Here is a 13,086-nt window from a genome sequence, read left to right on the forward strand (position 1 = left end):
ATACAAATGTGAAAAAAAAAACACCTTTTCAGGAATTCCCCCTCACCTTTCTTGTTTTTTATTGTTCCACGGGGCTCCCAATTGTCATCAGAGCTGCTGCCACTGCTTGCAGAATCATTCAGGGGAGGACTGATCTGGATCGGTGAAAACAGGACAGGGGTGAATACATGTTTGTGATAAGGGTGGAACACTCTCAACCAAGCTAAACCAAACTTTATTTATAAAGCACTTTTCTTGTTTAAAAAACAACTCAAAGTGTGTTACAGTAATAAATACAACAATCACTATTTAATAAAATCACTCATATCCACACCTTCACCACAATCACACGTGCAGATACACACACACACACACACACACACACACACACACACACACACACACACACACAAATGTCTTCACATACAAACACTCACATTCCCCCATTCGTCATTTATACTTAAAGGGGCTGTATCATGCAAAATTCACTTTTTGTATGTTTTAACCTTGTTATATAGTTATGTACTCACCAAAAACACCCCCAAAGCGTTTTTTTCCTTCGTGCCTGCGTGTTTGAGCTTTCCTTGTGTTTCTGCTGCTCAGAGAGGCAGCCCCTCCCACACCATGAAAACGCTCTGTTTCCCACGTTCACGTCACACGGAGAAGATGGCTCCCCTGAGCCCCCCTCCCGCAGGCCCTCGGCAATCAGCGTTGCCGCTTTTTTGTAACTCCAATTATGGAGATAAACTTTAACCATCGTCTGAAAGCAACAGTCAAGCAAGAGCAAGAGTCTGAAGGGTCTGAAGGGTCTGAAGGGGCTGAAGGATCTGCGCTTGGTGAGTTTCTCACAGGAAAAGATGTTTTCACGTGTATTTGCGTGTAGAGAAGCTAGAGCTAAAGAGCTAAAGCTAGGCAGCGTATTTGTTTTGAAGCGCTGATTGGTTGAAGTAGCTGTCAGACAAAGTCCACAGGGGGAGAGGTGGGATTTTCAGTGAAACGGAGCGTTTTCTATTCCGGGTTTCAGAATTAGCCCCAGAAAATCTTTTATTTCACACAAAATTACTTTTCCTTAACGCCAAAAATAAACTATTACCATGTTAATGCCATTTCTAGGGTTTGGACGAGCTAAAAAAGCATGATACAGCCCCTTTAATGTTGCTGTGGGCCACCATTGGCCCACGGGCCGCAGTTTGAAGACATAGACTGAGGGACTGAACTTACTGTGTGAGCAACATGTTCCAGACAGCTGTTAATGGATGTATAAGTCATGTTTGTTAAGTTTAGCATGTAGCATCTCTGGTGTGTGCACCTGCTAAACATGAATCAAGTGTGATGGACACCACATTATTCCCAGCTAAATACACAACAGAGTGATGTGGTGAAGTCAGTGATTAAACTTCGTTTGCATATCAAGTTTGAATTAGACTTTAAGGGATTTAAATTTACTTCAGACGTGCGTTCCTCCTTTTCCAGAGGAATTCTCCTGTCAGCCATGATGATGTCTGGTGAAGACAGAAACATTCATGCAAATTTAGTCTTGAGCCACGATGCCACACATTCAGGATCACTTGAAAAAGAAACAGATATCTCCCATGTTCAGGATTTAAGTATTTTAAATGCATTTTACGACTTTTTTCCTTCAGCAATGCACATTTCTGTCCTCTGACCTGCTTTAAAATGTATTTGTTGCACTTTAACTGCCAAGAGTTTGATTTACAGTAGCGGTGCTACGGGATTACCATTGATCCGTGATCCGTACGGATTCCTCTTCATGGTTCGGCGCAAACGTGCTCCACGAATTATTAAATAAAAAATAAGCTAAGGTTGTTCACATGAAGGCGTGTTAAGCCGCATTTTGTAATAAGTGCCCGAAATGTAATGATGTTGTCATTTCATTTCGTAATAAAGCCGCATTTTGTAATAAACTGCCCCAACACATTTTGTAACAAATATTATGCAATAAGTTATTACATTTTGAGAAGATTATTACAAAATGCACTTGCAACTATTTTATTTTCTGCAAAATGAATGAATGAATGAATTATTGTTTATCAAACAATGAACTTAGAGAGTGACTTGGAAGGTTACAGGAAGCTTGAGACAGCCATAGCACTGCCTTTGAGCCCTGTTGTGGAAAAAAAGCGTATCTCAGTAGCAATACTTACTACAATATAGCCTAATAAACCAAGCATGCTTCTGTAACCCAGTTTCCTTTTCAATGTATCATTTTACCTTTATCGAAACTATGAACTCTGACCTGCAACCTTAAAGTGGTGGGGGAGTGTGAGTGCCAGCATGATCCCAGGAGCTATGTTGTTGGGGGCTTTATGCCTCTGGTAGGGTCTCCCATACTCGATTGTGCGAAACACCTGCTGAACGTGACTGAGCCACGCCGTGAAGCTCAGTTGCTCACCCGTTGCTCTGGCTACAGACAGGAGAACTTCCAGTGAAAGCTGTGGAACTAGAACTCGCGAAGCGCAGCCGGGTTCCGGGAGGCCTCCTCCCCGGGGGGTCGCGGGGGTTCCTCCGTGGGGCGGTGTCCACCGCGGAAGGCGGGCCGGTTTCGGATGGGGTCGGGTTGGCGGTTGACGGTCGGCGAAGCAGCGAATACACATTTATCAGAAAGGACAGCGTGCACGCACAGCTCAGAGCGATTCGTACCCGAATCACTCATTTTGCTGCGCCTGCAGGGCCCTGGCACAGGAAAACAGGAGCGACTGCGATCTTGCAGAAATAGCTCTTGCTGCCCATCAGGAAAAGGTGAAAACGTGTGTGGGTGTGAATAATTGATAATTCAATATTCAATATTCAAAACTGCGCTGTGCCTCTTTAATGTTGACAGTATGACACTGTAATTTAGAAGTTTACTATAAAAACAGTGCCATCACAGTAAACTATTGTGTTATTTGTTGTTTTAGTCAATACTGTGATTTCACAGCATTTTATTGTGTTATTTCAGTGCAAAATAGTATATTAAGACTCTCCACAAAAAAACACAACAAATTACATGAACTGCACTGAATTGTGGGACCTGCCGCGGCTTTTTTCAAATATTATTAACTATGGGTGTAACGATACAGAAAAATCTGGGCTCGATACGTACCTCGGTTCTGAGGTCACGGTTCGGTTCGGTTTTGATACAGTAGGGAACAAAATGCAAAACCTATATTTTCTTGTTGTTGTCCATGCTTCCCGTGTCCGCATGTGTGTGTCCATTTTGCGGCACATCACCGACGCCAACGCTCTTCTCTCCTGCTACAATTTGGGCTCAGCTGTGCCACGCATCCTCGAGAAGCTTTTCCGGCTCTCTCGACTGTTTATCTGCTCCTTTATTTCAGATTATTTATAGGAAATGAGGCACATACATTGTCAGTACGTTATCATTTAGTATCAGAGTTTATTTAGCCTTTTTTCTCTGTTTCTGAATCTCGGGCGGCGCCCGAGCGATTAGATACTTTCACTCAGTTTGCAAACTATGGGGGGGCCAGGGGGGTCTCAGCCCCCCTTGATGAGACATGAAAACCTGAAAACATGATTTGTGAAATTTTAGGGGGGGGGGGGGGGGGGGGGGGGGGCTAAATATTGGAAAAATGCTGTTTCCCCCATGTATTTCCTTTAATTTATTATTATTGATTTTGTATGATCAAAATCATGGATGGACTCTATGCACAACTTCACCCCTTCCTGAACTTCAGGAGGCTCCTTGTTTCCTGTCTTTCATGATTGGACAAGCTGATTAATGCAGGTGTGTCTGACCTCTGTAACACCTTCAGACACACCTGTATTAATCAGCTCGTCCTATCATGAAAGACAGGAAACAAGGAGCCTCCTGAAGTTCAGGAAGTGGTTGAGTTGTGCATAGAGCCTATTATAGGCAGAATTAGGCCAATTTTAATGGATGATTTGCGTATCACTATTTCACTTTAATAAAGATGCCGGCCTGCATGCAGTACTTGTCCTCACCATTGAAGCGTGGGGGCGCTATGCCTTAAGCGTTACTTAAAGCAGACATATTCCCTCCGAGGCACGCACATCCCCCCCAATAAGTGAGCCCCCCCGGCAGCCGCGGTATAGTTCGCACACGGCTTTCTCTTCTGTGACAGACCTTCTCCTCCTCCTGACAGACTCTGCTCTCTCCGTCCTCCAGCTTCTCTCTGGGTGTCTGCAGACAGAGTTGCAGCCTGTTCGCTTCGCAGACTCACTTTTCAAAGTTAGCGTCTGTCATGGTTTGTTTGCTGCGGTGCTCTGGCGCATGCGTGTACCGGCGCGACGTGCGCATACGCGCAACGCGGTCACAAAATCTGTCCTGCGCGCTGCGGACGTCCGTGGACAGAAATTCATGACATGATGTCCCAGGGACCAATGCGCCACGCGGACATGTGAAGCATGGACGAAGCTGCTAGCAGTAGCAGTCATGGCTGCAGGTGTAGCTGCACATGCTAGCGGCAGAACGTAAACACACGCACCATCCGGCCCGTGAGCCGGAGAAAAAAAAACCAAGCTTTGGCCCGTGAACTGACCCGTGCACAGTCCTGTACCGAACCGAACGGCCCGTACCGAAACGGTTCAATACAAATACATGTATTGTTACACCCCTATTATCAACTGTTGGTGCATGGACTTGATACCACCCGCCCGAAGAACAAGAGAAGGTCATTTAACCTCGTTTTCCACCTTCGCCACTATATTGACATTTTAAACGAGTGTGACACCCACCTCACCGAAGGCTGCAAGGGACGACCACACAGAGGATTTACAGGTTAGTCGGTGTGATTAACTGTTTGTGTGAGCTAAAGGGACGTTGAGTGTCACTGTTTGCTCCACATTTGTGGGTTTTTTTCTCTCTTTTTTAAGTGAGTTGTTAAAACGATAAATAAGCATGTAGTGATTGAATAAGTAAGCACAAATTTTGCTGCAACATTTGTATGAAACAGGGATCCTATTCTACAGCCATGTGCCACTGCTGCTGATGTGCAAAGGACACAGGAGCTGCCAAGCACCCCCTGCTTGATTGTACAAGGTATTGTTACTTTGATTTGAACTTTATATTTGTAAGAAAAATGTGAAAACTGTGCATATTTTATAAATTATTATATATTCATTACATATGTCTACTTACTGTAACTGGATGACTGATGTTCTGAAAATGTTTTTTCTTAATTTTGTATCTTATCTCCATCTCTTCTGATTCTGATCTTTTCTGATGTTTTCTTTTAACATTGAAAGTTCCTCACCATCTCAACGACACATTCAGCATTCCACATCTTTATGACTGCATACATCTGCTTATTTCAGGTGACCTGATGAAGCCAAGGGCGTGGATGTTGTCGATTGAGGAAGGAGTGGTATTGGGACCATACAGCTGTTGCAAATTTTATACATTTTATAAAGGAGCTCGTATGCTTGTTCTGAATATGTTGGAATTATGTTTGCCCAGGAAAATTTCCTGTTAAATGTAATATTGCAGTTTGCACTGATCGCAAGCTTGAATATAAAGTGACAAAAAGTCATTATTTTGTTCTGTTTTCTCTTTTGAGCATAAAATGAGAGGGTTCATTAAAACTAAATGGATTTTACAATATATTACACTGTTAAATTGTAAATTTACAGTAAATTATTGGTTAATAATTGCATTACTTTTCCAGTAATTCAACCTAAATATTTTCACAGCAATTTACTGTACTTATTTCCAGGGGTGGAAAGTAACGAATTACATTACTCGCGTTCCTGTAATTGAGTAGCTTTTTTGTGTACTTATACTTTTTCAAGTAATTTTTAAAAAGTGTAATTTTACTTTTACTTAAGCACCGTTTTTTTTAAGTAATGTACTCCGGTACATTTTACATCACAAACGTTACTGAGTAAAAAAGAGAAATTAAAAAAAATAAAAAAAAAATATTGGAAATGAATCACGGGAAGGAGAGGGTTCATTGGCGCTAGCAGAGACAGCGCGATGGCGCAACTCACACAGACGAACATGGAGGAGGCTGGCGAAGGCGTTGAAGTGGACGACCGTGAGGATACAGATTCAAAAAATGCTGTGCAACCCTGGCCCTATATTAGCGACCACTACAGCTTCATAGAGAAAAGGGGAGACAGTTTCATCATGCAATGCAGATTATGTATGCCCAAGAAGACAACAATTTCTGCTTACAAAAATTCGACATCCAACCTGCGCAAGCATGTTGAGGTAAGTCATGTTTCTTGTTTCCTTTCCACAGTTAAACTGACACCGAACAGGCTAACTATATCCCAAAATAATGGAAAGTATTGCTAATATATTGGAAGTAGCAACCTGTGGCAACTCGCTAATGCTGGGATTCGGCTGGCTAATCATGCATTCAAGTTAGCTCGCCAACCTGACTTGATCAGTACAGTACAGTACAGCTACCATAGCATACATCCAGCAGCTGCTTTCTCCGCCTGTGGTCTGTGCAATCCAGGCATGATTCGGCAACTTTTTAACTCTTTTACCGCCTTTGGTATGTTCCTAAAAAATCCGAATTTGAAAGCTAGTTATTTAGCGTTAGCATCTGTCTTAACCTAATAATCCTGCATCTGAGAAAGCATTGCAATTCATGCTACAATCTTTTCATAAACGGACACTTTCTTCCCTCCGTTTTCCAAAATACCGTATTGGCCCGAATATAAGACGACTCCGATTATAACACGACTCCTATTTTTCAAAGATCATTTTGTGAAAAAAAAATACTGAAAACAATAAGGTCACTCATAAAAGAACTTTTTATTATACAATTATTATAAACTCAAAAACTCACAACTGAGATAACATTTCACGAGATATAGGAAGAAAAAATATTACTCCAGTATTGAATAAAAAATATATTCTCTTTCTCCAAATAAGAAACAATAAGCAACAAATAAGAAACCTCAAGGGGTCCAAACTGCATAAATGATGTATATAACTTTCCAGCTCCTTCAGCTGAATCAGGCTCTGGTGGTGGACATTCTGTCTTTCCGTTTTTCAGTGACGTATTCACTCACCCTTCTATCAGTCTCTCTGAAGCGTCGCTCTGGGACCACGGAAAGCTTTTCTCATAGTGTTAGCATCTGTAGGCATTTTTTATGTGCTCTCCAATAAGAACGAGGCTCTGCTACACCAGATCTCCTGGCGGCTTGACAGTTGTTTGATGACTCTGCTGCGTTGATCACCATCAGTTTAAAGTTGGTATCATAACTTCGCCTCTGTTGTTGCTCAGTTGTCCAGCGTTCCATCCCCTTTGTTCCAGATGATCCGCCATTTTTCATCAGTTAGTTTGATCTCATTTCATCGCTCCACTCGCTCTCTGCTCAGTGATACTTTGGCTCCATCTAGCGGCGCGGATGCGTATTGACCATCTACCGTAAGTCCGCGATTATAACACGACCCCACTTTTGAGGATGCAGTTTCTGGAAAAAAACATCATCTTATATTCGGGCCAATACGGTAACTGCTCACACACCAGCTCGACAGTGTTGATGGAGGCAGAAAGCCAGTCTCCATTTTTCTCTGCTTACATGCAAACCCCGAACCGCAGTTTTTTTTTGTTTGTTTTTTTACAGCCTCCACTTTTAATGCTAGAGTGGAAGCCCTAAATCTTTTCCATTAGCATCCTCAAAACAAATTAACAAATTACAAATGTTATACATAAATATATATAAATGTAATATATGTTCTTTTTATGTGAACCAACCAAGACACATTGTGTGACTACATTTAATCATTTAGATCAGATTTTCTGTGGTTTATTATTGTATACGTTCATTATTGTACTTAATATGTTTTTGTGACCAAATTTTGCATTCTGATGCACAAATGCATTCGGTGTAGAAAACATATCTATGAGTATAATACATAAAATGCTGAGTATTTAATAAAGGTAGTGATTTACATAGTAATGGAAGTAATTTTATATTTATATGTTTTCAGAGGAGACATCCATCGAAGTTGAAGGCGTTTGGTGACTGTGTGACAGCACGAAAACGGACACTGGAGCCTCCAGGAATGCTGACTAAACAACCAAAGCTTGATGACATGATGGCAGGCCCAAGCAGATGTGTGCCACAGGCCAAAGTGGACAGTCTTGTCATGCGTTTCATCTGTGATGGGCTCCATCCATTTTCAGTTGTAGAGCAACCAGCATTTAAAGATCTCATCACCACACTTAACCCTCAGTGCCATGTCATTTCAAGGCCTACTCTTCGAACCAGAATCGAGGAAGCTGTTCATCTGATGAAAAGGAACTTGTTTTCCTGTCTCACCAAGCTCAGCTATGTTGGCACCACCACTGATTGTTGGACAGTGCACCAACAAAGTTTCGTAGGCATGACAGTTCATTGGATTGATGAGGAAACTGGAGAGGCAGTCTGCTGCACTTGCTTGTAAGAGGTTGAAGGGATCCCACACCTTCGATGTCCTCGCAGCCGCAATTGATGACATTCATTGCCAGTACAAAATTAGGGGAAAAGTCGTAAGAACAACAACCGACAGTGGATCAAACTTCATTAAAGCTTTCACTGTCTTTGGAGAACACAGCCAGAATCCTGAGGAGTCAGAATGCGACCAAGATTCAGCTGAATAACCTGATACCAACTACTAGGTGGACGCATTCAACATTCTGGAAGATGACAACGGACTTGAGTTCCAACTTCCTCCACACCAAAGGTATGCATGCCATCTGTTAAACCTCATTGCAACAACAGATGCAACAAAGGCAGAGGAAAAGAACGACAGGTACAAAACACTGGCACGTTCATCCTTTGCAAAATGCCAAGGTATGTGGAAGAAATCAGGCCGGTCATACGTGGCAGCAGAAATTGTGCAAGATCAGTGCCAGCTTCAGCTTTAAAAGCCCTGCTTCCCTGGTGTGTCTTGTTGGTTCCTTGTGGGTCTCTGTGTGCTTCCGTGTCCCTGCCTGCACCTCTGCTCAGCCTTGCATTGCTGTTCTGGAAATAAAGGACTTTCCGTTCCACCTGGCTGCCTGCGCGTGGGTCCTTCCACCTTGTACCGTGACATACAGTGCAGTTTCCTGTGTGCTCAGTCATGAATGATCAATAAAATCCACAAGACAAAAGAGTCAGAGAGCTTTATATGAAGGACCGTAAAGTTCGTCTGCTTCTAAAAACATGAATGCTGCCATTATTACATTATATTATAGCAGTGAGACAAGAACGTCTGCAAACATTACGCTTGGAGGAAAAAGAAAATCAGATATTTGTAGTTTGGACAAAGTTCAAAGTATTAACTGAAGTTACAACGAGAGAAAATTCTTTCATTCTGTCTGTCTCTTTGTGTAAAACTGAATACTTTCACTTTCAATTTACAGAACGCATTAATCCAAAGTAAAAACACAACAAAAAGAGATTTTCTATGATAATTAGAGAGTTTTAAGAACAAATAACGAACCTGTCAAACCGGATGAACCGTGATGAGGAAGTTTCTGTGGAGCGTTTTGACGCAGCTGAAAATATCTGCCAGTCACAAACACTTACATAAGGAAGCTGAGGCTCTGTGCTGCCCCCTACTGGCAGGGGAGAAGCACATGCTCTTTCAAGAGGGTGCAGGCAGACACACACACACAGCTTGGGGTCACCAGTGAGCCTCTCAATCCTGTTTTTAATGATCTGCGGAGGAAACAGGCAGGGGCATTTCTCGACCCCCTGGGGGGGCCATAGGCAAGAGGGACTATGGGGCCTCTCAGCCCAGAATTATGATGAATGAAGTCTCGGATGACGGATCAGCAAATAAATACTTTCTTAAATAATAAAATAATAATAACATAGCTTAACAGAATGCAAACTTTACACACGCTATATAAATGCCACAAACACAACTGAACTGTGCAAAACTTTAAGTATGATAAAAACCAAGCATAAAAACAACAAACTAAAAATTGAAGTACTGAGCAACAACTATGACACTTAGGTCTTATATCTGTAGTCCACTTGTAGTGCAATTTTTTTTTCTTAAAATTGCAGCCTTCGGGCCTTGGCTTCTGCAATGCAGCCACAACATCTTCCATATCTAAGGACCTCCAAACATCTCTCTCTACGGAAATCAGTGCGAGTCCTGTGAGCCTCTCCTGGCACATGGTTGACCTCAAATACGTTTTGATGAGCTTCAAAGCAGAAAAGCTCCTCTCACCAGAGGCAACAGAGACAGTGAAGGGTGAAAAATACACTGGTGATACTCTGTACTGTTAAAGGAAGCTTTTGCTTGCTGATGGGTCCTGCTGGAATGCGGTGCCTGCACGAACCTGGTACAGGTCATTATGACCCCTGCCCAGGCCGCTTATTAAGGATTTGTTTTGCTTAATGCTGCTCTTCAGAAGATTCTTAGTAACTGATGTAATAGTGACCACACCTCAGAGAAAGTATAAGACAGTGATGGATGAGAACCGCTTCGGCTTTTTCACTTACAGACTCTGAACTGTGTGAATCTGCTCCCTGACTGCGCATCTTGTAATAAAATACATCATTTCTGCTGGACTTTGGCTCCGACTGATTTCATCCTCTCCCAGACAGAGAAAAACCCTTCAATTGGTGACCCCGACGTGATTTTCATTGAACTGATTGGAAAAGAAGCGGTTACTGGGAGGAAGGACTTTCGGTACTCGGCGACGGAGCACCAATGACGGTCTGCAAAATCACCCGGGTGAACCTTAAAAGGTAAGAAGGATTTTTCCTTCAGAATTTTGAGGGCCGTTGTCTTGGCGTAAGATGCCGAGTAACCTGAGAATTTATTTTCGTGTGGTAATCCAGCAGAACTGATGAAAAAAATTGTGGCCACTGGGATACTGTTTGTCGATTCAAGAAAAATCGGTCTGTTAGCCGTTTGTCAGTTCGGGAGAGAAACTGGTCTGTATTCTGGTGTGAGGGTTTTAAAGAAAAAACCCTAGTGTGATTGCCGTTTGTCAGTTCGGGATGAAAACTGGTCCGTGTGCCGTTTGACAGTTAACGGGAGAAAAACTGTGTATTCCGTTTCTTGCAGTTCGAGAGAAAAACTTGCTGTATCCTGTTTCGGCGGTTCAAGATAAAAACCGACCAGCGTGGGTGATATTTGGATCCAAGAGTTGTGTTGTGTATTAAATAATTAAATAATTAAATAATGGATGGAGAATTTGATCGTGAGATAGATTGGTTTGATCTGAATGATGTTGGGAAATCGGAAAACAATGCCTCGTTTGGTCAGCAAGTGGAGGCTGCGATTTGTAAGATAGGCGTAGTGAATGGACATCCGAAGGACAGAGAAAAGAGGGAGAGGAAGCTGAGAGAGTGGGTGGAGGGGAGTGTGAAGTCTGGGTTTCTTCCACCGCTGTGGAAAGCTGTTGACTTGTATGATTTAATGCGTAAGGTGGAGGAGTCGTGTTTGAAGAAGAAAAAGGCTTTGGGAGACGGCAGAAACACAGGATTACTGGGGAATGCTCGTAAAAGAGATAGTGCGCTGCGGAAGATTGATGAATGGCTGGAAGCTTCACGATGCATGGCAATGGGACATTGCGCCGCGCAGCGATCAAAGGGCGGTGCCCGCCCATCCAGTGGGGAGGAAGTTTCCTCTTCGAGCGCTGGCGAGAGACAGGAAGCGACTCTTCCTCTGACAGAGACTGAAGGCCTCAGTATACTTCCCCGTCGCCGTTACGTCGTTCCTACGACGTAGACGTCGTAGCCCTACGACGGGCTACGTCGGGCTACGTCGGGGCTTGACGTGCGCCTCCTGAAAATTGTGACTTCGCGTCGTTTCGACGCGTGGTGACGTGAACGTCGAGGGCTGTGATTGGTCCGCTTTCGCGTTGTTTATAGAATAAAGTAGAACTCACCCGAAATGCTTTTCTGATCCGAACAGTGCTTCGGGAGAAATTGAGATCCAAAATTGAGCGGCGCACATTCCTATACTGTTAGCAGTGTTAGCACTGTTAGCAGACGGGACTATGTGTATAGCCGCTCCTCAAACGGCTTTAATCGTCCAAAAGCTCATTAGTTTCACCAATATTTCATCACGGTCTGCTCAGCCTCTCCTCCACCACAGCCCGGTGTCACCAGATATGTCATATATGCAGATATATGTTCGGTAAATGCACGCGTGTCTAGATACGTACGTCTAGAAATCTATGTCTATAGATCTATGTCTAGGTAAAGCCGGAGCTACGGAAGCCGCATTGTTGTTGTGACTGCTAGCGGCTTGGCAGAGGAGGGCGTTCCCTTGACGCAGGAGCAAGATATGTTCAGTAGCGGCGTAGGGTTGCCGGCGTAGGAACGCCGTGGCGGCGACAGGGGAGTATACTGAGGCCTTAAGACTGAGGGCGTGCCTTTGCATGTGACTGAGAACCAGCCCACGATGCCTACTTTGTATCCACTCCTCCCACTGACAACTCCTCCTGGAGACTATCTGACTCCATCTGGTGGTAAGATGCAGCCACCACCCTATATGCCTGTACCAGCCCCATTCTCACCACATAATCCATTTGTTTCCACACCAGAACCCACTCTGCAGCTTCCAGTCCTGCACATAAAAAAAGGAATATTAGAGGGTCATTGGACTAATGATGAGGGATTATGTGAAGTAACAGTAACCTCACGCACAGACAAACAACAGTCCACACCTAAGCCTACTTCCACAACATTGTCCATGCAACAGGGTAACCCCGGCGTGGACGCAACACATTTACTGGGCAGCGAGGCTCTTCTACAACAATGGCGACAACAGAAGAAGGAGGTAAAACAGCGACAGCGCGCCGATACTGTAAACAATCCTCCACCAGAGGAGGAGGACGCCAATGAAGCAGAGATCCAGAGAGAGATGCAGCGCCTCAGGGAACAACACGACGTCAAGCGCTGGGAACAGGAACAGATGTACAAGGTGGATCGGATGTTAAAAGAGGTCGACGAGACCATGAGCCGCCTTACAGCCAGCGGACCGCCAGACCTCGGACCGCCTAAGATCAAATATGACTTGAGGCCTAGATCAAAGAGACGACCAAAACAGGATGATGGTGGGGCTGAGGATGATGAACTGAACTTTGCCATGCCACTAATGTCAACAGTAGGACATGGGGGAAGAGTAAAAGTTAATGTAACCCTGATGAAATGTTGAAATACATTTCATATAAA

At 43.7% G+C, this 13,086-nt stretch overlaps 1 protein-coding gene across 4 annotated transcripts in view; it reads right to left on the reverse strand.

The window, feature by feature from the left end:
* The window catches only part of LOC115384424 (uncharacterized), a 34,821-nt gene that overhangs the window by 14,299 nt on the left and 7,436 nt on the right, over window positions 1-13,086 (reverse strand). For all 4 annotated transcript variants that reach the window (XM_030086719.1, XM_030086713.1, XM_030086706.1 and 1 more), the window contains exons 3-4: window positions 1,426-1,481; window positions 47-140 (exon numbers count right to left, since the gene is read on the reverse strand). In XM_030086719.1, the coding sequence (XP_029942579.1) occupies window positions 47-140; window positions 1,426-1,481 (150 nt within the window). The remainder of the gene's footprint in view (window positions 1-46; window positions 141-1,425; window positions 1,482-13,086) is intronic.

Source organism: Salarias fasciatus, chromosome 3, assembly GCF_902148845.1.
Source record: "Salarias fasciatus chromosome 3, fSalaFa1.1, whole genome shotgun sequence".
Classification (NCBI taxonomy): Eukaryota; Metazoa; Chordata; class Actinopteri; order Blenniiformes; family Blenniidae; genus Salarias; species Salarias fasciatus.